This window comes from Monodelphis domestica, chromosome 8 (genome assembly GCF_027887165.1).
Source record: "Monodelphis domestica isolate mMonDom1 chromosome 8, mMonDom1.pri, whole genome shotgun sequence".
Lineage (NCBI taxonomy): Eukaryota > Metazoa > Chordata > Mammalia > Didelphimorphia > Didelphidae > Monodelphis > Monodelphis domestica.
Genome location: NC_077234.1, coordinates 81,136,268 through 81,162,553, shown reverse-complemented (window position 1 = coordinate 81,162,553; position 26,286 = coordinate 81,136,268). Strand labels below are relative to the sequence as shown.

At 36.6% G+C, this 26,286-nt stretch overlaps 1 protein-coding gene across 1 annotated transcript in view; it reads left to right on the top strand.

Moving 5' to 3' along the window:
• The window catches only part of CPS1 (carbamoyl-phosphate synthase 1), a 148,442-nt gene that overhangs the window by 33,508 nt on the left and 88,648 nt on the right, over positions 1-26,286 (top strand). The window contains exons 7-16 of the mRNA XM_001369228.5: positions 7,069-7,158; positions 8,846-8,974; positions 9,772-9,878; positions 10,667-10,808; positions 11,515-11,592; positions 13,192-13,290; positions 14,112-14,207; positions 18,512-18,701; positions 20,542-20,699; positions 22,012-22,140. Coding sequence (XP_001369265.1) covers positions 7,069-7,158; positions 8,846-8,974; positions 9,772-9,878; positions 10,667-10,808; positions 11,515-11,592; positions 13,192-13,290; positions 14,112-14,207; positions 18,512-18,701; positions 20,542-20,699; positions 22,012-22,140 — 1,218 coding nt within the window. The remainder of the gene's footprint in view (positions 1-7,068; positions 7,159-8,845; positions 8,975-9,771; positions 9,879-10,666; positions 10,809-11,514; positions 11,593-13,191; positions 13,291-14,111; positions 14,208-18,511; positions 18,702-20,541; positions 20,700-22,011; positions 22,141-26,286) is intronic.

The window sequence follows — 26,286 nt, the reverse complement described above, 5'->3', positions numbered from 1 at the left end:
ATCCTGGTTGTAAAGCTTTTAAGGATGAGTCTGTAGTTTCCTTCAGTCTATAGCTTCATTTTCTCAGTGTCAAAAGCAGTTTTATAAATAAACCTGACAGCTCACTCTGCTCCTCAAAGAGGATAATTATCAGCCTGGATAATCTGTCTAATAATAAATACTTATTTCATAGAAATCAGACTACCACAAGACCAAGCGGTTTCCTTATTAGTGAAAAGTGAGAGTAGCTTTATTTGGGGGGAGTGGGTTTGGGGCTGAGGTCAGTACACAGCGTTTCTTGAATGCAGACAGTAGGACTTAATACTCTTTATTTATTTAGTTGTTAGGCAGATACTTTATCCTCTCTTTTCGATAAAGAGATGTGAGAGGCAGTTGTGATTTAGTGGACAGAGAGCTGGCCTTGGAATTAGAAATACTTGGGCTCCAATCTGACCTGTGGCTTGGACTGGCTATGTGACCTTAGACACAACATTCTTCACTTTGCCATGGATGCCCTAGGCAAATCTCTCAACAGGTTTTCTTAAATGAGGGTCTCTAAATTAGTTTAAAATATTTTGATAATTATATTTCAGTGTAATTGGTTTTCTTTGAAATCCTATATATTTTGTGCACTTAAAAACACTATTTTGAGATGGGGTCCATAAGCTTTACCAACTTGTACAAGGGTTCCAAGACACACAGAACTCCCTCCCTCTCAAAGATTCTGAATTGTGGAATAGTTACTGATCTTCATCCTTGGTGGATATTGTACACGTTTGCTCCCCACACCAAGGAAATCTGGGTCCAGACCAATATCCATCTATTTATTTATGTCTAATAGGGTATATATATTTCACAACACATAATACATACACATATCTATCCATGCATATAATACAAACATGTATATGCAGACACAGCTATAGGTATGTAAGCATACATAAAAAGTATATATATAAATTTGCATGTATATTATATATGTATTATGAAAGCCACTGTGTGATTTGTATTTGAAGAAAAATATCCACCAAATATTTAATCATCCTTTTTCTGCCAAAATCCTACAAATATTAAATATCCTGAGCTATTAATCAAAGTTAGGTGACTTAGCCTATTCCGATAGAGCATCAGAACTCAAGAGGGATTAATTATTTTATCCTAAAACTTTGTCTGCTACTTACTAGATATGAATGAATTTTTGCATCTTTTTGGTTCAAGTGGTTTACTTTTTGATGAGGTAAGCTAGAGAATTCTGATCAGTGAAATAGACTGTAGGTTCAAGAGAAATATGGGATTTTGATCATTGGTGATGGATGAATTTATTACTCTAATTTGTTATATATTTATGTATCAATTAGCTTATCATTTTGTACATGAAAGTTAGAGGAGGATGGGTCATAGTGAAGGTGTTAAAACACTCAGAGTAGAATCTTTAGTGTCCCTGAAAGAAGTTGACCAATTTTAGAAGCCCAGAAATACTGATGGATGTTTAATCAACTAGTCTCTGTTTTTTACATGTGTAAAAACCTAAATGATCATTTCTCCATCCTTCAGAGAGTTAGCTGCCAAAATGCTCTCTAGAGTACTGAATGAGCATGTTATTTTCTCACTTCCAAGGACTCACACTCAGCCCTGGACAAACTCTCTCTCTCTCCTCTTGCTCTGTCTTCCTTTTCCTTTCTTTTCTTTATCTCCTTGCAAGCCATCCCTTTTTAAATGTCCAACTCCTAAACTGATTATTATTAGTCAGGGTGAGAAGAGCTTATGTTTCTTTTCTCTGGACCATCTTCAGACTTGATTGTGCTTATGTTTTTTTTAGTTTAACATTGCAGACAGTGTTACTGCTCCCATCATCAATATAAAAGCATTGTGACTGGGTCCCAGTTTACTTATCTGTCAAGAGTTGGGCAGAGTGGCGGTGATGGAGTTGGACAAAATGGTGGCCTTTGAGATCCTTTCTATCTTTAGCTTTGTGATCTTATGAGCTATAATATTAATTACCATTTGAAGTAATATTATCATGGATAATGAAACAACAATAACATTCTGATAAGAATAGCTACACAGAGATTTGCATGAAACTTTTTCTCAAATTGTAGAAATCTGAATTTATTAGCATTTAATTTTATTTTAAAGTTTTTTTTAAATTTCAGGCTTCTCTATTCAGAAACTAAATGTGTGTAATGAGATAGATAGAGGGTTTGTCTGCTGCAAATTCATTCTGATGGCATTGAATCTCCCACCCCTTACCTTATTTAGACAGCACCTTCTCCCTGGGGTCTTTAGAAAGGATGGTTTCCCCCTTGCTGGTAAGCATTCACCTGTGTGAAATGATTTAGTTTGTCACCCAGCACCAACTAGAATTACTATAGAGAGCAATGTCTCATCATGAAGGGTTCCAGCTATGAAATCTTCTGATGCACCAGAGGACTCTTTCCAAGGGGGTTATTATCAAAGTAAAAATAGCCCCATCAGTTTCATGGCAGCACAGAAGGAGCCCATATTGGAGGACAAACAGTCACTGCCTCCGACTGCTGTGAGTCTTGTCCTGTCATAAAGGAGAAGACAGATGCAATCAAGCTGGTCTCCTGGTTCTATTGGTGGGGAAGGACATAGAGAAGCGTGCTTCTGAGTCAAGAAGAGAAGTTGAGGCTGCAAATATAGTTAGAATCCTCTTTACCTGATCATTTATGGATTATACGATTCCTATTTTGAATGCCAGATAATATCATTAGAAAACTATGGCTCTCTATCCAATCCAGTTTAACAAATATCTATCAAGTGTATGGTACAGTTTTGTGTCCTGCCAAAGCATAAAAATAAATTGCAAATAGTATCTCCTGAATAAGAGCTTATTGTCTAATGGAGGGAAGGAGTATAAAACATGTAGATGGATAACGGTTATAGGAGGAAGAATGAATATCAGTAATGGAGAGATTAAATCCGAGTGCTATCTGAATTTTGAAGAGGAGATCACTTTCAGTCTGAGAGATCAGGGAAATTTTTATGGAGGAAGTAATACCTGAGCTAGGCTTCACAAAATAATTTTAACAAAGAGAGCACATGCTCATTGTGGGGTGAGAGATCAATAGTGTGAATGCATGTAGGGAGGAGAGGGCACCATGAGGTTGAGACACAGTACTCACTCAGTATGGTTGGAACAAATGCATAAAAGGAAGTAGAGTCTGATAGGAGGGGATTAAATGTCAGCCTTGGAAATGTCTGAAGCAGCATGGTACCATGGAAAGAATGCTGCACTTGGAGTCTGAGAATCTTAGTTCAAATATTAACTGTACCACTTGGGCAGACATTGAACCTCTCAGGGTCTCATCCTCCTTTGTAAAATAAAGCAGTTGGCTCTGATTTCCTCCCAGTTTCCTTCTAGTTCCAAACACATAGGTCTGCTAATTTAGGATCCTATCTGCAATGGGAAAAGAGAGAAGGTTTTAGGATAAGAAAATGAGAGGATCAGACCTGTGCATTAGTTACAAGATGGCAGCCGTATGAAGAATGGAGTGCAGAGTGGTGCCACTTGCTCCTGTAGTGACATGGTGCTAGTCACTTCATTTGTCTTTACCAGATCTAAATATTCTCTCTCTATACTATTTCATTTGGTGATCTCATAAGTACTCATAATTTCAGTTGTTGTTTCAGCTCAAATGACTCAGATCCACTTGACTGGCCTTACTTGACTTCCAGTCTTGTATTTTCAAATTTTTTCCCTCTTCTTAACTTTCCTATTACAGTCAAGTGTACCATCAACCTCCCAGGCCAATGGCTCACCATCTTGGTGTCATCCTCAACTTCTCACTCTTTCTCATCCCCCATCCCTTATCCAATCAGTGGTTTAGTCCTTCATTTTTACCTTCCTAACTCTCTCTTCATAATCTCTCATATAAACCCCTTTCTCTCCTCCAGCACTGGAACCACCCTGGTGTAGACCTTTGCCAGTCTACACCTGGACAATTGTAATAGCCTGCTCATTGGCATCTCTACCTCAAGTATCTTCATAGTCTGATCCATCTTCCACTTAACCCTCAAATCGATTTTCTTAAGGGAAAATTTAACCATACCACTTCCTCCTCCCATTCAATAAACTCAAGTGGCTCCATATTACCTCTAGGATCTGTCCTTCATAACTAGAATCCTTCCTATTTCTTTTTCTTTTTTTTGCACCTTTCCCTCCTCAAATGTTCCCTGTTATCCAGTGATATTGTCCTCTGCAATTCCTTGCATAAAATGCTCCATCGACTGACTGAGAGCATTTTTCCTCACTGTTCACCACATCTGGAATGCTTTTCCTCCTCCTTTCTGCCTCCCAGCTTTGCTGAATCTCTTCAAATCTTAGCTTAAGTACCACCTTGTTTAAGAAGCCTTTCTTAAGGCTTCTTTAATTTTAGTGATATGCCCCCAGACACTACTTCCAAATTATCCTGTATATATTTTGCTTTTACACAGTTATTTGCTTATCATCTCCCCCATTAGACTGTGGGATCCTGGAGAGGGAAGACTGTTTTTATTTGCAGCACAGTGACTGGCATATAATAGGTGCTTAATAAATTCTTGTTGATTAAATGACTGACCCTATTGTTCTAGTGCAAACCCAATATAATGAAATCCTGAGCCAGGATGGTGGCAGTATGAGGAGAGAATAGAAGACAGATTTGGGAGATGCTGTGATGGTAAAGTAGGGTACAGGGGCAACTGATTATATGTGGGGAAATGATAGAAGAGACAAAGATGACTCATTTGAGTTGATGAGTTTGGATGGACTGCAGAGTTTCAAGGCTTCAGACTGCACATCTAAGTACCTGACACTAGACAGCAGGGCTACCCTGTTTGGTGTGTTACCTGTGCAATTTCACTCTTCACCCCTGGAGTTTTCTGTTTTGAGAGATTACTCAGACTCATTGTAAACAGTCAAGCTGGAGTTTATCTTCCTCTGAGAAGGAAGGCCTGATAGCACTTTTTCTCTTAGGATTACTTCAGAAAATTTGGAAGAAAAAACTACTTAAAGACCTCAAAGATTTGCAACTTGTTTGATTTGAAGATTTTCTCCACTGACATATTCATAACTTTCTTAGAACATGTACTCTTTGAAAGTTACTGTGGCCAAAAAATGTCATGACCCTACCATGTCTGATCAAGTGAGAAGAGGAAGCATGCTGAAGTGGGGAGGGCTGTCACTTCCTGTGAGACCTGGGCAAGTCACAACCTCCTGGGACTTTGGGTTCCTCATCTGCAAAATGAGGGAGTTGGACAAGAAGACCCTGAATATCCCTTCCAGCTCTAGATTCTTTGATCTATGAGAAGCTTCTTAGACTGGGCAGAGAAATAAGCATTCCTCAGAGAAGAGACAAAGTCTCTCTATTTGTTTTCAAGTTTTTGCCAGCTTTTGGCTCCTTGGCATAACTTTTGAGACCCTAAGGGTTCCATAGTGGAGCACTGGGAGAAAAGCTTTTTGGGGGGAATCAGACTCAATTCTCAATTTTTGCTCAAATGAAGTGTCATATTCTTAACTAATAATTCTTAGGATATTAGATATAGAACTAAAAAAGAACCATAAAGGCACCAAACCTCTCATTTTATAGCCAAGGAACTGATAACCAGAAAAAATAGTTGATATTCTTGGTCACCTAAGTGGTAAGTAGTAGAGCTTGGAATGAAACCTATATTCTCTGGCTGTAAATCCAGGGGCTTCCCCCCCCCCCCATTCCTTACTTTTTCTAGTGGTACCATATGACCATGAGTTACAGAAACACATCCATATTTGAAGAATTAAAGTTATAGCTTACCCAAAAGAGAATAAGTAGACACAAAGGTGCTGCAACACATAACTAATGAAAAATTGTGCCGATGTAGTATAAATGATATCATCAAAAAAAAAATTCCTGGCAAGACAAGGAAGTGGGAGAGCCACTTAAGTGATAACCAGGTGACAGCCTGCCTGTGTGGTCCATTGGTGGGAATGCAATATCAAGAGGTGGAGATGAAGGTTCCAGCATGTTGGGTACATCCATCCTTGCCACATTGAAGTCTTTAATGAGAAGATATATAGAGAAGAGTTACACAGATGAGCTGACATGGATAGGTTTTGAGGGAATATGCAGATGAATGAAATTACAGATCTATTAAAATATAATTAGGTGTCCCATCCAGTTTCCATGTCCAATGTCTATGATTTCATATAAATATTTTACCTTAAAATATTCTCTAAAGTTAGAAAGTCTTTTTTAGCCAAGTAGATTTAAGTTTTCATCCTGTCACCTAAATAAAGATTCTTATCCTTTAGAAAGTTCCCCCAAACTCTTGGGAATTGTATACGAAGTCTAATGCCAAAGATAAAGATTAAATTTAGCTGCTTTCCACTTCTTCCATTTTGTGACTTTGAGGGAAAATGTTTTGTGAGAGAATACATGTGGAAAGGTCATTTTTCCTTAACCTCTAAGCAGTACTTAAAGTTGAGCTAATGATTATGATGTGCTTTGAGATCCCATTATGAAATCTGACCTCTAAACACAGTTTTTCAAAATGAGCCAAAAGGATACTGATCGACACCAGGCTAGTTATTTCTGATAGTCTCATGCTGATTTTTTTTTAATTTCAGAATCTTTGCATAGTCTTATTACACAGGCACTCAGCTTTACCACATCCCATATTTATTACAAGTTGAGGATCAAGTGGTGTTTAAGGCATGATGTATCTATTGCCCCATCTGTCTAGTGCTGAATCAGGCAATAATACTCGAAAATCTCATCGCCGCTAGCTGTTAATGAGGCAAAACACGGGAAAGATGGTCGTTAACTATGGAAACAACCAATTTCTTAGGGATCATTGTTATTACTGTAATCAACAGTATATATAAAACAGCAAAGTACATTTTAAAAAATTTCATGAAAAAAAAGATTCAGGCTGTGGCACTTGCTGAGTCTTTCTCGCAAATTGATTGTTAACTGCCAGTCACTCCCCAGTAGTTAGCAATCAATCTGCCACTAGTCTAAGTGCAAACCGTTTCCAAATGTGTTTATGATATTAGTGTGTCGCTCACAATAGTAGCTTCCCTCTAACTCTCTTGATTTCAAAATGCAGGATGTCAAGGTGTATGGCAAAGGAAATCCTGTTAGAGTAGTTGCTGTAGACTGTGGAATAAAGCAGAATGTAATCCGTTTACTAGTGAAGGTAAGTCATTCCCATCCTCTTTTTTTTTCCTTTAGTACAACTATTCCTCAAACTTTCATTTATTTATTTATTTAGGTGTGTGTGTGTGTGTGTGTGTGTGTGTGTGTGTGTGTGTGTGTGTGTGTTTTGATGACTGGTTGAAGACAACCACAGAATTCTTGCCTTGGTCATTGTTTATTGCCTCTGCGTGTGGGGTGGATTTCCCTTGTACCTTTGGTTCACTAAATGACAAACTTTTCATTTTAATTGCACTAGAAACAGAGTACCAAGAGGGCTGAACTAAAAGTCAAAAGATTGGGAGAATTTGAATTCTTACTCCCTCATTCACTGCCTGAATGAACTTGGGCAAGTCCCTTCTCCTTCCTGGAACTAACGTTTTGTTATCTATAAAATGAAGGGATTGCACTAGGTGTGATCCTCTAATCCCGCTTATTAGATATTCGAGAACTCTAGAGCTATCAGCAGCGAAAAAGCAGTTGAATAGCTGTTCTTTCCCCAAAAGAGGATACTTTCTGCCCCATTTATGATGCTTTGGAATAGGGTTGGTGGGCCCCAAGGTGGTGTAGAAAGCCCACGATGGCATTAGATATGCTTTGTCTTTGTATGCCTCCACTTTTGTTTCTGCTCTTATTGTATCCTGAGATAGCATAGGCTAATAAAAGTTTTTCATATTAATCTCTGACTTTCAAAATTCAAGCAATCACTGCAAATTCTTTAGAGAGTGTTTTTTTTTTCTTTTTAGGTATTCTGTAGTTATTATTTTTCCCTGAGGAAACAATTTACTTTGCAGATAGGAGAATTTCCCCTTCCCTTCTTTCTTTTCTTTTCCTGAGGTTAGCATTGTCCCAGGACTGATTCTAAAGCATCTCAAATTATTGGCAGCCCATTATTAACTTTGGGATATGCTTAACATTGAATATATAATTTGTATCTATTTTTATATAAAAAGTTTATATTCTCATATCCAAAAGTCAGTCTGATAAAATTAATCATCATTTCATAGACAAATGTGGTCAGACACTGGGGAAGAAAACTGATTAACAAGTAATGAAGAAAGGGTGCCCACAGGGTAATTTTAAGGAAGGTCAGAGGCAGGCCAGCATGAACTATACAGAAAATAGATTTCTCACCTTTTTGTCAGCTTTCTTTGGTTCTAGATAATACATATCCTGTGTTCATTATGATCCTAATTATGGAGCCTTTATATATATATGTATACATATATATGTAGAAATATATATGCCACCCCTTAAATCTGTAAAAAGATAAATAACTTGCTTTGCATGATTCAACTTGAACGGAGCTTATTAGTTCTCTATTATAGAATGGTACCATTTGAATCACAAAAAATACAGCAGAGCTTCTGAAAGAATTATTTATTTTGCAAAACAAAGCTCTTTGTTATTTCAGTCATGGAAATGAACTTTTTAAGTGAGGGAGTGGGCAACAACAAATAATAATAACATATAATTATCTTTTAAGGTTTGCAAAATACATTATATTTATCCCATTTGACTATCACAATAACTTTGTGAGGTAGGTGTTGTTTTTATCCATTTTCTAGATGAAGAAACTGAGCCTGAGAGAATTTGTCCAGGTTCACACAGCTCTCTCTCTCTCTTTTTTAAGGAAAAAAATATATAATTAAAACTCTTCCTCATTATTTACCTTATGTTGCTTTTTCTAGAGAGGAGCTGAAGTACATTTGGTTCCTTGGAATCATGATTTCACCAAGATGGAATATGATGGACTTTTAATTGCTGGAGGACCCGGGAACCCAGCTCTTGCACAGCCTCTAATTCAGAATGTCAAGAAGGTACAGTATGCATGGAATCTGGGTATAGGTTGGTCTACAGAGGGTCATACATGTTGGGAGTGCTATGAAGAATTTCCTTTAACTTAGAGAGTTTTCTTAAATTATTTTTCATTATTTGTTTCAGTGTAAACATTCTTTCTGTCTCTCAGAGGCAGCAAAGATAAATTATTCTACTGGGGAACCAAGTAGGAGAGTGTCAGAGATAATGGAACCTGTTCCTCAGGCCAAAAAGCAACTTTCAGGCCATTTTCTAGGATCAGGACAGATGATGCCCCATCGACTTCTCCCCCATCTACATCTGCAGTGTTATAACATAACATTATAATTCACATTCATGAGGATGACCTTATCCTTTAGAAATCTATGAGATACTCTCAGAAACAGGACAGAAAAATCTAATGCTTAAAACAGGCATTTGGTTTGTCAATTCAGGTCACATTCATTTTCATTTTGTGTCTTTTGGAGAATGATTCTTGGGAAAATGCCTGTGGAGATGGCATTTTCTCTTCCTCACAGGAGTGTCAGATAACATCTTAAAGCATCCTCCAAGAAGGACTGAGCTATGGTTGGTTTAGTTTTAGTGTTCAGTGTATTTTACTGCGCTCTGAATCTTTGGAAATTGTCATTTATCAAGGGCATTTGCTGTCCTTCAGTTAACCAGAGGTTCTGCCCAATTAACTGAAATGTCATTCTACATAATTGAGAACATCCTATACGGGTAGAGAAGAAAAGTGGCACTATTAGTGCCCTTTCAGAGTTATCAATATATGCGATTCATACCATCCTTTCCTTTATAGATCTTTGAGAGCGATCGTAAAGAGCCTGTCTTTGGAATCAGTACAGGGAATTTAATAACAGGATTGGCTGCTGGAGCCAAGACCTACAAAATGCCCATGGCCAACAGGTAGGACATTTTTTGTTGTTGTGGAGTCATTTCTGTTGTGTCTGACTTTTGTTTACTCCATCAAAAGTTTTCTTGGACAGTGGAGTGGTTTGCCATTTCCTTCTCCAGCTCATTTTACAGATGAGGAAACTGAGGCAAACAGGGTCACAATAAGTGTCTGAGGCTAGATTTGCACTCAAATCTTCCTGATTTCAGGCATTGTACTCCAGCTACCAGAACACCTTGATGGCTTTCTTTCCTTCCTTCCTTCCTTCCTTCCTTCCTTCCTTCCTTCCTTCCTTCCTTCCTTCCTTCCTTCCTTCCTTCCTTCCTTCCTTCCTTCCTTCCTTCCTTCCTTCCCCCTTCTTTCCTTCCTTCCTTCATTTGTTCCTTCCTTCCTTCCTTTTCTTTATTTAAAACTATTCTGTGATTTAATAGATTTCTTTTTATTTCCTCTTAAAAATTTTAAAACTTACATTGTGAATTTTTGACTGCCTTTGAGTAAATAGCTTAATATGTTTGCCAGTTTCTATAAAGCCAGAGAAGAACTTTGAACACCATCTACAGTGCAATTTTCCCCTCTCTAAGTCCAACTAAGGAAGTTAAGCACACCAGGTGTCCACTATTGATTTTTCTTGGTATAATGCTTGGATAGGATTAACAATTTGTGACTCCTCTTGAGTGCAAATTTTACTGAGCAATTGAAACTAGAAGTTTCTCAGTTACTTTCTGCTTGCTACCTTATTGACTAAATCATTTCAGTGATTTCTTTATCCTTATCCCATTTATTTCTCTCCTTTGCTTTTCAGAGGGCAGAACCAGCCAGTGCTGAATATCACAAATAGGCAGGCCTTCATTACTGCTCAGAACCATGGCTATGCACTGGACAACAACACCCTTCCTGCTGGCTGGAAACCACTGTTTGTGAATGTCAATGATCAAACAAATGAAGTAAGCACTTTCTCTAAACCTTTTTCTGGAAGCTATAAGAAAAGGGGGGCAAGTGGGGTCTCATGTCATCCTTCCATTCCATTTACACACACTTTCCTTGTGCAAACTTGTTCTCTTTTTAGGAACATTTTTATAGGTCATTTGTCAAAGCTAGCTGCTCTTTAAAAGATTTTTTTATTTTTTTACTTTTAATCTTCTAATCAGTTGATGGTCTTTGACATCTCTGTGCTTAAGGTGTCACTAAGTGCAAATATGATTAACAGGTAACACTGATATTCAGTCTAGTTCTGACCCATCACTAAGGGTTGAAGGTCCAGAATGACCTAGTCACAGATCTGAGACCCACTTTGGACTCAAGTGGGCCTTCAGTTTTTGTTCCATCTCAGAGAAGCTTTGAGAAGCCACTTAGACCTGGATAGGTAAAACTGGAGATCAAATATATTCTGAGAGATGATCAATGGGATCTAGACCAAATCAGAATGCCTCTGAAGATGGACTGCCCATGAGTCTGTCTCTGTCATCAATCAAGACCAATATTTTCCACATTCTAGTTCCTGAGATTTCCAGATGTTACATGGTACTACCTATTAGTTTCAGAAGGTCTCTTGAGTGGTGTTCCTCTCAGTTTTTCTATTTGAACTTTTTTTTTATACCAGTAAAAGCCATTATTGAAGCTTCTTTCCCCCTCTTTTTTCTTGTCTTTCAGGGAATTATGCATGAGAGCAAACCAATCTTCGGTGTCCAGTTCCACCCCGAAGTTAGTCCAGGGCCAACAGACACAGAGGTATGTCAGAAGGATGATTTCTGTTAACCAAAATACATTTTTTTATTACTGAACATTTTTATGAAATAAAAAGAAATAAAAACAGCCATCAAGGCCTTTGTATGGATACTTGGGTAACAAATTTAAGTATTAAAATCTGCTTGTGAATGTCATAGAGGAAGTTTTCTCTTTTGAAAAAAAAAATTGGGAAAGTCCTTAGGAAACCAGATGCTATTTTTGTATAAATCCATTATCATTCTAATACATTTCAGTTCTCAAGTTTACAATTGTTGAGCTATGCAAATGAATTCCCTCTTGCTCTCTCTTGTTCTCATAACTGAAATGAAATTTTAATCCCCCATCTGTGACTTCACAAAAATCCCTATGGCAACTGGTTGTGTAGCCACTAAGGATGAATAAGCAGCAGCAGGAGAAGTTTGGGTATCGAGGGTGTTGGGAAGGAGAGAGGGCATGTGTGCACATAAATATTATTCAGTCATTTTAAGAGAAGAACCATAAGGAATGCTTAGAGGAGATTTGTTTTTAATTTAAATGTTATTACTTTTGTACGTTGTTAGTTAAGTGCGCAAGCAAAACCTTTTGCTTAGAAGAATTTCTCTATGCATTATTGAGACATATCTGGGAAATTGAACTCTCTCTGTATGATGGTTTGCTGTTTTGTTACACTGACCGTTCTTCGTCAAGGTCAACTGGAGCATTGTATTTGGAGGGGAGATTTTGTGAAATGAGGAGCAGTCTAAAAAATACCCTCCTTGCTCTCCTCTCTCCTCTTCATGGACCAATTCCTTTGCATTCTCTTTTGTGGCATTAGCATTAGTTTGTTGCCTCAATGTTAACTGGAAATGCACGTTATCATTAGTAGGAAGCATCTAGAATATTAACTCCTTGAAGGAGGGCACTGTTGTTTTTTTGTCTTTGTAACCCTGGTGCCTTGAACATAGCAGGTGCTTGTTGAATTAATTGAATCATATTGTCTTCCTAACATATGTAAACAAGTCATAGTTACATTTTAACTATCGTTCTTCCGTACCTAATCAAACATGGGTTATTATACGAAACTTTAAATTTTTAAAAGTCCTTTCCGGAAGATTTACCTTACATTAATAATTGAGAACATTGTATTTAGGATATACACCAACATTCCCTATACTTCTAATTTTGGCTCTTCTAAATGCCTGAAAAGTTAATCCCTTGGGTTGAAACTTCTATCTAGTTAGAGCCCAGAAGTAAAGTTTCTGGTAAAGTTTGAGGGAAAAAAAACATCTCTAGTACTTTGAGTTGTTAGAAATAAAGAAAATACAGAGATGCACATGTATACTTTGTAGTCAGAAGTAACCAGAGTAGGCAAGGAAAAGAACTTTAATTTTTCTGTCAAAAATTTAAGTTTGAAGAAGTAGAAAAAATGAAACTAAGAGCTATCTATACCTGGAAGCTATCATTTTGAATGTTCCTAGATTGTGAGAAACTTTTATTTTTTTACTGTGATAGTGGTGTTGTAGGAGCATTGAGATGTGTTTTTGTTGTGGTAATATTGAAAACAATCGTATAACTGGGACAATTTTGAAATCTTAAGTATTTGTTTATTTTTTTTCCCCACAGTACCTATTTGATTCGTTTTTGTCACTGATAAAGAAGGGGAAAGGAACCACTGTGACATCAGTTCTACCTAAGCCTGCACTAGTAGCATCCAGAATTGAGGTTAGTATATATGTATATATGAATATATATATATATATATATATGCATATATATAATGGATTTTCACTACAGAATAACTTTGAAATGAAGAGTATGTCTCATGAGATATATCTACATAAGAGTAATGGCAAAATCACAATCAATCAAAATTTAAGCAGAGCAGTTTTATTTCTTTTAGATGATTTAGATGTATAGAGATTCTCTTTTTCATGATTACATTAGAAGTCATTTTTTTAACTTCAATCTCAGTAGTTGGGTATTTGCAAGTAAAAACTTTTAATGGATAAAAGGACTTTGTTTTGCTTTGAGTTCTTTATATTGTCACACTACCTAATAAGTAGCAGAAGTACAGATGTTTGAGATAGAGTTTAATTGAGACATTATGAAGAATGGTAGACAAAAGGTTTCTGCTTTAAAATTTTAACTTCATCAGTGTCATAAAAATAATAACAAGATATCTCTAAATAAAAGCAAATAGATAATTAATAATATAATACAACATTGGTATCTTTTGTATTTAAATATATCTTTTATTGTGATTTTACTGTGAGCTTTTCTCAACGTAAAAAGAAACAATTATATTAAAAATTGTAGAGTATATATAATTTGTATAAAACATGACTAGTTTTTTGTTAAAGAAATGTCTTAAACTCTTTGGTCTACAATGAATCAGAGAGCAGAGGAATTTATATATTTCAAATTTGAGTTTCTGTTGACAAACTCAAATGAATGAAAAGAAATGAATTCTCTTGTCTTTATTTACCATCATTCAAATATAGCTAAATCATTACAATGATTATCTTTTTTTTTTTTGCAAAAAGGTTTCCAAAGTCCTTATCCTGGGATCTGGGGGTCTGTCCATTGGCCAGGCAGGAGAATTTGATTACTCAGGATCGCAAGCTGTAAAAGCCATGAAGGTGAGAGAATACTGTGCTTCATCAACACTACTTTGTGTCCTTGAATGAGTCTGATTAGTGTTTCATTATTTAAAATTTATGGCAACACACGTGTTGTAAAGTAATTTATAATTGTTTTCATAGTTTTTTTTTCATGTTTTATTCTTCAGGGAGTTAACAGCCTATTTCATAAGTCATAATAAACTATATGTCTCCTTTTGGAACCTTTACATTTAGAGAAAAGTTAGAAAAGTTATTGATTTTATATAAAAACTAAAATTATTTTCCATTATTCTTTAACTTGTCTTATACTATAAGTTCCTTAAGTTGAAGAACTTCAAGAAGATGGATTTTCATGGAAATGGAATGGTTTCCCCAGTTCACTATTTTATTTATATAATTCCATCATGACCTCCAAATCTTCAAGATGCATTGTGGGAGAAAGTGCTCTAAAGGCAGTGTTTTTGTAGGGAATTTGGATCCTCTGGAAAATGCACCAGCCCAAACCCATCTTAGTTCCTGCTAACTTTGTGTTTGGCTGATCAAGCCAGAAGCACCCACAGACATTTTCTTCTTTTTGCTATTCACAGTCAATCTGCACTGACCTTAAGAAAAATCCCAGTTTTCTGTAACATTCACTAAAAAGCCAGCTTGTCACTCTCTTAGTTTATCCTTCCCTTTCCTTGCCACTTTCTGGGTAGGAGAAAGATAAAGAATATCTAAAGGCAGTAAAAAGGAATCGCTGCTGGATTTCTGGAACAAGTGAATCAGGGTAAAGAGGGTAGGTGGCTGCCCCACTTTAAGTCAAGTTGATATCTGAACCCTTATCTTACATATTCTGACTCTAGACAATTCTTCAGAAGGGTATGTTCCTTGCCATAGAAACGGGGAAGCCATCCAAGGGTCTTCAGAGGAACCAACGAGTAGCTTCTTGTTTGGTCCATTTTCCATTTCTTTTTTCCTACCTGACCCTAGAAATTACTGGGGTTGGCTAGGTGATAGTCACAGCAATTATAGTCATTTTATGAACTTCTTGCCATTTATGCCTGATTGCCATGTAGCACAATAACAATTATGCATATCATTAGCAGAGGAAAGGTCACAGAGAGCAAGCACTCCCTCTGGATCGACTGATTAGCACCAAGATCAGAACTAGCAAAGGAAGGAGGGGCTCCAAAATGAGATGATCAGTTTATACAAGGTTACTATGCAGCAAAATGCCAATATTTTTCTTAAGTGCTGTAGAAATAAAAGAATGAAGAGAAGAACACTTCCTAGATCTGGGAGGAGAATATCTCCCATCCTTCCACTTTTTGATGCAGTTGTTTGGTCCTTTTTTGCCAAATAATTATTTGAGGATAAGGTTATATTTCCCATAATATTGACTTGATTATAGCACCAATTTCTAATCATGTGTATTTCATCTTTGTAGATTGTCAGCTGATAATAGATAATCTTTAATCTCCCTGTTCTGAAACAGAATTTTGAAAGTTTTCCCTAGCCTTTGAAGGAACTCTGTTTGCCAACAGGATGACTTGGAAACCAAGATAATGTTATTTTGTTATCAAGTGGTCAACTGAATTCTGACTAGCTCTAGAAGACCTTTTGTTCTCTTCTTGTCTACATTACTTAAGAAAACCATTGAACATTCAGTATCTATTCAGCCTCAGTCAAGTCATTAGCTAGCTTTCCCTTTGGAATTCTTATTTATTTTGCTAGCCCAGATTTTTCACTAATGAAACCATTTCAAGGCAATGTGGCCTCGGGCACAGCATTGGTTTAAAGCAGTTCATAGAAAATAAGCTTAATTTATAGGAAAGGTGAATAGGCCAGGGAAAGTTGGATAAAGGAGAAAAGCAAATGTCATATAAGATATGCCAATAGTCTAAAAAATCTTATCTAAAGATTTTTGTAATCTTAACAGGCATCCATTAAAGAGAGGTAGAAGACATCTCATCAATTATATGCTTCATGATTGAATTTATCTTTTCAAAGGTTCTTCTAATTCATGTATAGACATCTAGGTGGTTTAGTAGATGGATCACTATTCCTAGAATCCAAAAAGCCTGATTCAAATCCAGCCTCAGATTCCTACTAGCTATGTAATCCTAAGCAAGTCACTGAAATTTCCATTTGCCTTCATTTCCTTATCTGTAAAATAAGCTGGAGAGGGAAATGGCAAACTGCTCTAGTAACTTTGTCAAGAAAAGCCTAAATGGGGTCATGAAGAGTCAGATACAACTGAAAAGACTAAACAATAAAAATAATTGAATGAGTTTTCAAGATGGTGTGTCTAGTCTGGGCTGTACCCAGAGAGTTCTTCAAGGGACTTGATTAAGTTCCTTAGACCTACCTATCTGAGTAAGGTTTATTTGCCTCAAATATAAGACAAGAGAGAATTAAATATCTCTATGGCCTCTTCCAGTTTAGTCTAACATACAAACTTCATTAAATTTCAGAAGAGTTGAAGGCTTTTAAGTGAATTTCACACACTAAAGATCATCAAGCTTCACTCATACCTTCAACCCTATTCATGATTATGATTGTCTTCCTTCTTGAAATAATCCATTGACAATCAGGGGGTTTAGGGCTGACTCAAGCTCTTTTGCAAGTTAGTGGTGAGACTAATAAACCACTTTTACATATTTAGGTCTTCTTTTCCTTATTTGTAAAATAAGGTATAGACTAGGTGATGTCTCCAAGACTTCATCCAGCTCTAAACTCATGGGGTCTTGGTTTTCACATGAGAGTCTTTCCTCCCTCCCACTGATATCTACAATTGACAGAATCCTAAAACTGCATCTCAATAAATTTAACCTTAGAAAAATTAGGATCATCAACTGATACACCAAAGGAATTATAATTTTACTATGTAAAATTTTTCATCCCACTCTCTTTTCTTTGCCTTGTAGATGAAGGAAGCATTAATGTTCTTGTACTATTTTTTCAGGTAGTTAGTGCTTTTCTATGTAAATTTTCATGTCTGAATTGTGGAGTTATAACCCACCTCCCTATAATTAGGTAGGAGATGATATTCTAGATAGCAAATTCAACAATCTATTAAAAGCCTACAGTGGTCAGAAAACTTTACCAAGCTCAGTCACATGCAACGTTTTGCAGAGATTTAATCCCAGCCATCACAGTATTTGCATGTCTAAAGACAGATATACATTATACATAAATAACAGTAGTACTGAATAACATATGACATATAGATCATAGGGAGGCAAACAAAATGCTGTGTGTACTCTTAGGGGCAGCAAAATCATTATGCAGTGGGGGAATCCTGGAACATTTTTTGCTAGTTTCCTGGCATATGATCTGGCATTGGAAGGATTATTAAGAATTCTTTAGGTAGAGAAGGATGTGAGTAGGAACTGTCTTTTGCTTTTCTTTGTATTTTTAGAGATTAGCACAGTACCTAGCATAGAGTAAGCACAATGTTTATTAACTGACTAAAGATATTCTGAAGAAGTAGGAGGCAGAGTGTGCAGTGGCATGAACCCCAGATTTGGTGTCACAGGACTTGGGTTCTAAACTTGTGTCCAGACTGGCCTAGTGTGGACATAGAATCACCTGGCTTTATTACTTATTAACTTTCACTTGATTTTTTTTAGTGCATAACAATAAACAAACAAGACAGTTTGGCTCTCTGAATCTCAGCTTCCTCATCTATAAAATGAAGGTTTGGATGAGATGACCTCTCAATTCCATTCTAGTTCGAAATCTATGATTCTATGACTTTATGTAGATCTTCCTTTCAACAAATATGTTTTTGTAATTTTGATTATAAAAGAATTAGAAGTTAGATAACACAGGGTGAGAGAATGAGTCCTATGATGCTTGTTTGGCTCAGTGCTACCTGTATCCTGGTCTAGAAGAATATTGTTCTTCATTGGCCATGTGAAGGATTATATTGAGTTTTTCCAGATGTCAGGAATGAGGCAGTGAATACAGTTTTCTTCATGTATGTATGTATTTTTAAACCATATGGTCATTTTCTTTTTGGATAATATGTACAGACAGTTGTATAATGTTCTTTTCTTATAGCACTACCAGCAGGGATGAAAGCCTGGAAAAAATGGTCCACTAGAAATAGATTCCTTTTGCCTCAGGCCAAAGGAGAGCACATTAGCTTTCATTTAAAATACATACATTGTCATTTGGTTTACCAACAGTGGAGAGGCAAGCAGCCTCGCTGTCGGGCAGAGTTCCATTTTCTTCATCATTCTGTTTTGTTCTTGGACTCTGGCAGTTTTGGAGCTGAAATATGAAAGGAAGAAGTAGTATTCAGAGTTGTGATTTAGCTTTTCTTCTTTTTTCAGGAGGAAAATGTGAAAACTGTCTTGATGAATCCCAACATCGCTTCTGTCCAGACCAACGAAGTAGGCTTAAAGCAAGCTGATGCTGTCTACTTCCTTCCAATCACTCCCCAATTTGTTACAGAGGTTATAAAAGCTGAAAGACCAGATGGGTTGATTCTGGGCATGGGTGGCCAGACAGCTCTCAATTGTGGTGAGTTCTTTGTACCTGTTATTGTGCTTTATATTTTCCTTATAAGAAGCAGAAAATATTTTTTAATGGGTAGGATAGCTGTTACCAGGCCCATTTCATAAAGATCTTGAGGAAAGGTGAGAAGTTTAGAGTTTCCCACTGAATTCTTAGAGCCTTCTCTAGGGAAAACAAATGTATTTCTAGTTGTTCCTTTTTCTTCCAAGCTCCACTGATCTTGTACTTTACCTGAACTTCCTTTTGCTCTCCACATCTCAATGGTAACTTCAGGAAAGGAATAAAGAATAATTTGAGAATTTGACTAGGTTTTTTTTTTATCACTTGGATTTCCACTATGGCTTTAGTAATAGACCTAGTCATATAAGATGCTAGAGATCATTCTGTCCAGCCACTTTATTTTAAAAGATGCAAAAACTGAGAGTAGGAGAGCCCTAGTGACTAGTAGTAAGTGAATAACTAGGATTTGAGCCAAATTGGTTCAATACACAATTATTAAGTATCTGTTATGTCCAAGGTAATTTTCTTTGAGGATAGAAAGACAAAACCAAAATAGTTCCTGCCCTCAAGCTTACATTCTTCTATGGGGACATAAATCAGATACAGATAAATAAAAACAACCCAGGTTCACTACTTTAAAACCCATGTTTAAATATTTTAGAATACATAAGTTCCTTAGGGACTGAGATTGTTTGATACATTATATTTGTATCCTCAAGGCCTAGAACAGTGCCTGGAATATGGTTGACACTTAATAAATACTTGTTGATTAATTGGTTTTATTATCTCTAGGCAGGCCTAAATTACATAGCAAATCTTATATGAGAGGCTAGTGGAAAACTATAACCCAAGCTTATTGACTATCTTTAAGCAAATAAACCCTTATGTAAGATTACTTAAAGGGTGAGTAGGTGGTAGAGTATCAGGTAGGCAGAAGGAGACATTTTGCCTTGAAATGCTGGGAATGGGCTAGTTGAAATCTCAAGGTCTTAAAAAAGTCTATGATGTTATGGCTACAGATTCCCTCCTTTTCAAACTGTGTTAATGTGTGATCATTTCTTGATTTTGACCATAATACAGAATAAAATTATCTAATTATATAGTGGCAAATTTGTGACTTTTAAAGTGTATATGCCAATTAAGTATCATAGTCATTAATTACAGGAAGGTGAAAGACTCTGACTTTAGGGGGAGATGATCTTATGTACCTTTGGCTAATTAGTTTATAAGCTGTACCTAAAGCTTAAAGACATAAATTTTATTGTATAGCATTTTCCCAAAAGTTGAACAGGATAAGAACTGAACTTTAAGGAAAATAGTTATTCTGATTGTATTTATAGGCTCACCTTCAACAATGCTGTGAGTACATTCTGGAACCTCCAGCAAAAAAGGGGAAAAAATCACAAAACAACCCTTTAATTATTAGCAAATTGGCAAATGAACAACTCTCTAGGGAGAGGCACCCTTTGCTTTTTGTAAGAGCCCTACATGACATAAGTTCATGAATGAAGTTGGAGAGGCAGTGGGAGAAAAGTGCTGAGATTCGACCCTCTAGGAGGAGTTTATTTTTAGACCTCAACATTCTCCTTAAAATTTTCCTGAAGGAACAACACTATGATTCCTACCTAAATAATAGAGACAGTCAATCAACATAGATGATGAAGATAATTGGGAGGTAAGTATCCAAGGTGCTTAAATCAATGTAGATTTCTTTAGGCTATCATTCCAGGGTCCATTATGACTTCTCGAGTTAAAAAAACTACACCATAGTTGGGCTTGCTAAAGGGGAGGTCAGAAGTCAGTCTGAAATTCTCCAAATAGCACTTTGGGTTTGGCTCTTCTACAGGAGTGGAGCTGTTCAAAAGAGGAGTGCTGAAAGAATATGGAGTAAAAGTCCTGGGAACTTCAGTCGAATCTATCATGTTCACCGAGGACAGGCAACTCTTCTCAGACAAACTGAATGAGATTAATGAAAAAATTGCTCCCAGCTTTGCAGTTGAAACAGTAAGGAAATGGTGCCAATATTTGTTTTGAGAGGGTGGTGCACAATGATCATGGTTTGACTCCTATATGTAAACACAATGCATGCATGTATAATTTATACAGACATATATTCATACATGTATATTCGATATCTTAAAAAAGTCATGTCTTTTCTGTACCATTCATATAAAAATATAGGGGTCAGATATTATCTTAATTGTAGAGAGTGTAGAGACGAAGTGACAGACTGTAGGTCGCCCTGTAGGTCAGGGGTACAAGTGCCACTAGAACTCAAGTTCCTTGGGCTGAAAAATCAGTCTGACACTGGCTTGTAAGGTGGCAGGTAGCAATCATTCACTTTTGCCGTATGTGTGAATGAATAGCAGATTTCACAAGGTCAGAGACATTTGAATTATTATATTGGAATAAAATCAATCTTGGGGAAAAAAAGTCATGATATGCATTGAAGCAAGCTTCATTTTGTGAGTTGCCCATACATTGGATATTTAAAGTGAACATTTATGCACTTTAAGGATAATTTTTGGTCTGTGTTAAATTTTATAACTATAAATCTGTCCAATAGTCTCTGTTTTCTTAATCTTGATCTGAGTCCAACCACATTATCAAGGAGATAGTTTTTCATTCAACTTCTTCATCTCCCATGATTAAGATGAGCATCAGTAGAATTCTGCAAAGAATTGATTGCAAAATCAAATGATAGCATAAATATTTAGGACTGAAACATGTCAATAAGCATTTCCAATGTAGGTGTGTTGAATACTTTTGGAAGCTACTGCCTTATATTCATTATTTTAAAATTGGTCTTATTTTATATTGGCTCTCAATGAAAAGCAGGAAGGTAGGATGCGTATATTTACATTCCAGTTGCCAGGTTCATTACTTGGAGGTAATGTCTTGAAGGTACCAGTGAAACATTGGGTTGTTATCTCTTAGAAATCATAATAATCTTCTGGAAAGTATTTCTTATGGCATAAGGTACTTTTGCTTAAGGAAAGTAGCAAAAGACTTAAAATTGAATAAACATTTTCCAATGACTTCTCCTTTGTCAAAACACATTTAATTAGTCTTATGTAGAAAGAGTTGTTTTAGAAGACAGAAAACTATTTTCCTTGGAAGACTGAAAAAAAAAAACTTGTTTAGGTTTAATTCCTTTTAAAATTGTAAGGAGCTAAGGAAATATAATTAAATAAGCTTCAACTTTAACGTTGCTTCTCCTGCCCCCATTTTATTTGTGTCAGTTGAATAAACTCTTTGATTTGTCTTATCTTTCTGAGGTTGGTCATTCTATAAAACTCTTTTTCCTTGTTTCCAGATTGATGATGCTTTAAAGGCAGCAGACAAGATTGGCTACCCAGTGATGATACGTTCTGCCTATGCCCTTGGTGGCTTAGGGTCTGGTATCTGTCCAAACAAGGAAAGCCTGTTAGATCTTGGTACAAAGGTATGTATGTCTAAAGATGAACCTGCTACCAACTAGAGCTATTTCATTCAGAGATAATTCTGCATTTATCCCATCAATATAACTGTTCATAAATTTCTTTTCTTTTTATTATCTAATTACTCTGATGTTTTCTAAAAGTCTATATTCATTATGCATTCTGTTAACTTCAGTAATATGAAATATGATTTTTAAATCTTCTTTTACTTCTAAATTCTGTCCCAAATCAGTAATAAGTATATTGGCCAATATATTTTACTGTACGTCAGTAAGAGTGGATAGAAGTTAAGATGCATTTTTATTTTCTCCCTGGTAATAATGTGATGATATTGACTATACTCAGTGAATTGAGTAAATCCCTTGTTAATTAACATCTATTTTCCCGATGTATGATGCTTAATTTAGTTGTTCTTATATGATTTACACTTAAGAAAACAAAAACAGTGATAGCTCTTAATCAGTAGCTCTTTACTAACTTTGCCTGGTGCTCTTTATTTAGAAATCTAAGTACTCATCTGTCACTTGTAGCGGAGGGCCAGAGGAACTAACAATTTGATAAATCAGGGAAGGCCTCTTGTAGGAGGGGGTCCTTGTGTAGCTAAGAGGGATAGCCAAGAACTTGAAGAAGCAGAAGTGAGGAGGAGAAAAGATTCCAGGCACGAGGGATGGACCTGGAAAAGGGATGGAGGTAGGAGATAAAATGGGCGTGTAGCAAACAGCAAGTTGGCCAATTTGATTGGAATATCATATAGGAAGGGGAATAACATAGAATGACAGGCTGAAACGACATGTGAAAGGCTTCATTCATCATATGCTGACTCTTTAAGGCAATGACTGTGCAGAAACTGTGTCGTATCTCTCCTGTACCGCAAGTGCCTCTCCCAGTGTCTCAGACCTAATTGAGGTTAAATAATGTTTTTGAATTGAATTGAATTACCATCATGGATCATGAAGTCACATAGTTAAACCTCTTTATATTTGTGATTCAGGTGTGAGGTTTGTGGACAGCCTAAATATGCATAAACTTTTTTGGAAGCTCAAGTTAATGAGCTTTTCTGTTCACTGTCATGCACAAAAGTGAGAGTCAACAGGGAGCTCCTAAGAATCCATTTCTCTGTCAAAATCTGTCCTTTGAACACTTCATCGACTGCATTTTCCTCTCCCTGTGTGTTGTGGCAGAACCTTGTGAAAATTAAAGTGTGTAGCGATGAGGAATGGGCAGGGTGGAGGTTGAGTGTCTGATTAAAGTAGCAGTATTGAGGAAGTCCTCTGTTTGGGGGCTCACATAATTGAGTAGGTCTTTGGCTGTCTTACAGTCTCATCGCTGTCATGAATTGCATCAGATGGTTATTTTAGGGCTCTGTTGTCTTAGTAAGAGCTCCAACACAAGTCAGCCAAGAGCTTCATCATTACTGCCTTTTAGGATGGAGGAGAAGCCAGATGATAGCTTCTAAATGATCCATCATATTTCTGGGGAACAGATGCTAAGTAAGTTTGTATGTGTTCAAATAATCAAACACAGTGACAGACTTAGACATCAACTCAGATTTTATTTTTAAAATGGTGAGAAACAGGAAACATTTTAATATAAATGTTTCCTATTTACTCTTTAAGATTCTGAGTTTGTGTGTTTCAACCAAAGAATTTTTAATGAATCTGTAGGAGTTTAGGGTCTCCTACATTTTAGAAGTGCCAAGTGATATTAATTAACATGATTATTATTAATAATGTATATTTGACAGCAATTAAAATGTTTCTCTCTTCAATTCATTAATTCAACAAGCTTTTTAAAGCACCCCATGTTCTAAGCACTGGGGGTGGGGGGGGAGGGCAGTGCAAAGACTGAAAAGCACAAACAGAAAACAAATTAGCCCCTGCCCTCAGCGACAAGAGCTTACAGTCATTTTGGAGGGAAGGCAAGAACAAGTACACATAAATATAAATGAAAATATGGACAAAGTAAGCCAGTGTAAATTCTAACAGAGGTAAAAGGAGAGCGAGCATCTGTGGGGATCAGGAAAGGCTTCTTGTGGGATGTGGCCCTTGAGCTGAGCCAGGAAGGAAGAGATAGATTCTACGAGGCAGGTGAGAAGGGAACACGTTCCAGACATATGGTTCAGTTCATGTTGAGAAACAGAGACAGAAGATGGAATTTTATGTTGACTCGCAGCAGGCCAATTTGGCTGGAAGATGGAGTGTATAAAGGACAGGAATGTGCATTAATTTTGAAAAATTGGAAAGAGATGTAAAACGCTTTAAATGCCAAAAAGGAAGAGTTTGTATATGAGAAACGGGGGCCTTCCTGGAGCTTCTTGAGAAGGCTGGGAGAGAACCATAGACAGAGAACTGAGAATTACTTCAAAAGTCATCGAGTTCAACTCCCTCATTTACAGATGAGGAAACTGAGATCTAAATAGGTTCATGGACTCATCCAAGGTGTTCTCAGATAAAAGGTGTCAGAGATGATGAGTGTTAAGGGATGGGATTTGAATTCCATCCTTGATTCTGGCTCATGAACCACTTTTCATTCCTCCATGCTATGGAATAACGATTTGGAAGTTTGGATTGAATGAGCCTGGAGAGTAATTGAAGGCTGTTGTAAAAGCATAGGTGAGAAGTGACGAAGTCCTGAACTAGCAAGGCTGTCATGTCAGTGGAAAGAAAGAGGTGGCTATAAGAGACAACAAGGATGTAAAATCATAAGATTTGGCAACTGATTGGATAGGGGTGAGAGAGATGGAAGAGTTGAAGATGGCTCCAATATTCCCAACATAGTTGACTGAAGCAATGATGGCTCCCTCAACAGAAACTGGAAAGCTAGACAGAGGGGAAGGTTCGGGGGGAAGGTGATCATGAATTTTGTTTTATAAATGTAAACTTGAGCTGTCTATAAGTACAAAAAGCAACTGGTAATGTGGGAAGAGATTTTAGATGGAAGTGTGATCACAATCATTTCGAATCCCCTTTTTTCCCTAAGGAAATAAATATTTTACTGTTTTTATGTAAAAAAAAAAAGACAGATTAGAGCTGGATACCTAGATTTTGATGTCTTTTGCATGGAGATGATAATTGAATTCAAGATAGCAGAAACAATCATAGAAAGAGTAAAGAAAGAAGAGATTATGGTCCAGTATAAAACTTCCAGGGTGTACAAATTCTTAGGGAGGAGAGGATGTCTGGAAAAAGATAGTAGTCAACAGTGTTAAGTATTGCAGAGAGATAAAGAAGGATGAGAGATGAGTAACAGCTATGAATTTGGCAGTTTAAAGATCGTTTGTAACATTGAGTTCATTTGAGTAACGAGCTCAGAAATTCTTGAATTGAAATTGAAATTGAAAAGTGAATGGAAATTGAGAAAATTAGGAGAGGTAAATAATGTAACAGCGTTTTACTAGAATTTGTGCTGTGCAAAGGGATAGACATATAGAATTCTGGTGAAAAAGGATGATACACTCAAATAGTTTTCTTAAAGGATGAGGCTGATGTGGGCATGTTTACAAGCAGAAGGGAAGGAATCAGTATACAAGGAGAGTTAAAAACGATGTAGAGAGAGGGAGTAAATGAAGGGACAAGTTCCTGGAGAAGCATGAAGGGATAGAGGAGAGGATGAGTAGAAGGGTTGCATTGGAAAAGGAAAGTCATTTTTTTTTTATCAGACTGGATCAAAGAGGTTTTTCAGTGGTTCAGGCAGCTGGAAAATAGACTTTTGGGACAGATAATGTTGAGAGAGGATAAAGAATCCATCAAACAATAAAAGGGTTGGTGTATATCATTGAAAAATAAAGTTCATTTTATACAATATAAATTTGCAGCAGAGAGCATAGTTGTGTGTCTTCCTTCATCTGTATTCAGTAGCATATAAGGAGGAGAAAAAATAGGGGGTGGTGAGGATAATCTAGGGCTATAGTTTGCAAATGAATGACCTGTGATAGAATGAGAGGGGCAAGGGATTTAAGGATACATGGTAACATAAAGTTCAAATAGTTAACTGTAGGATTTTGTATATTTTGTAGAGTAGAAAGGTCAGAGGAAGGACATGGTTTGGAAAAAAATGGAATTAGGAATTATTAATCATATACTGCCTTGGGATATTTCATCTACTGTGGTCTTAAACTGTCATTTAGACCTTTGGCTGTTGTTTAAACTCTC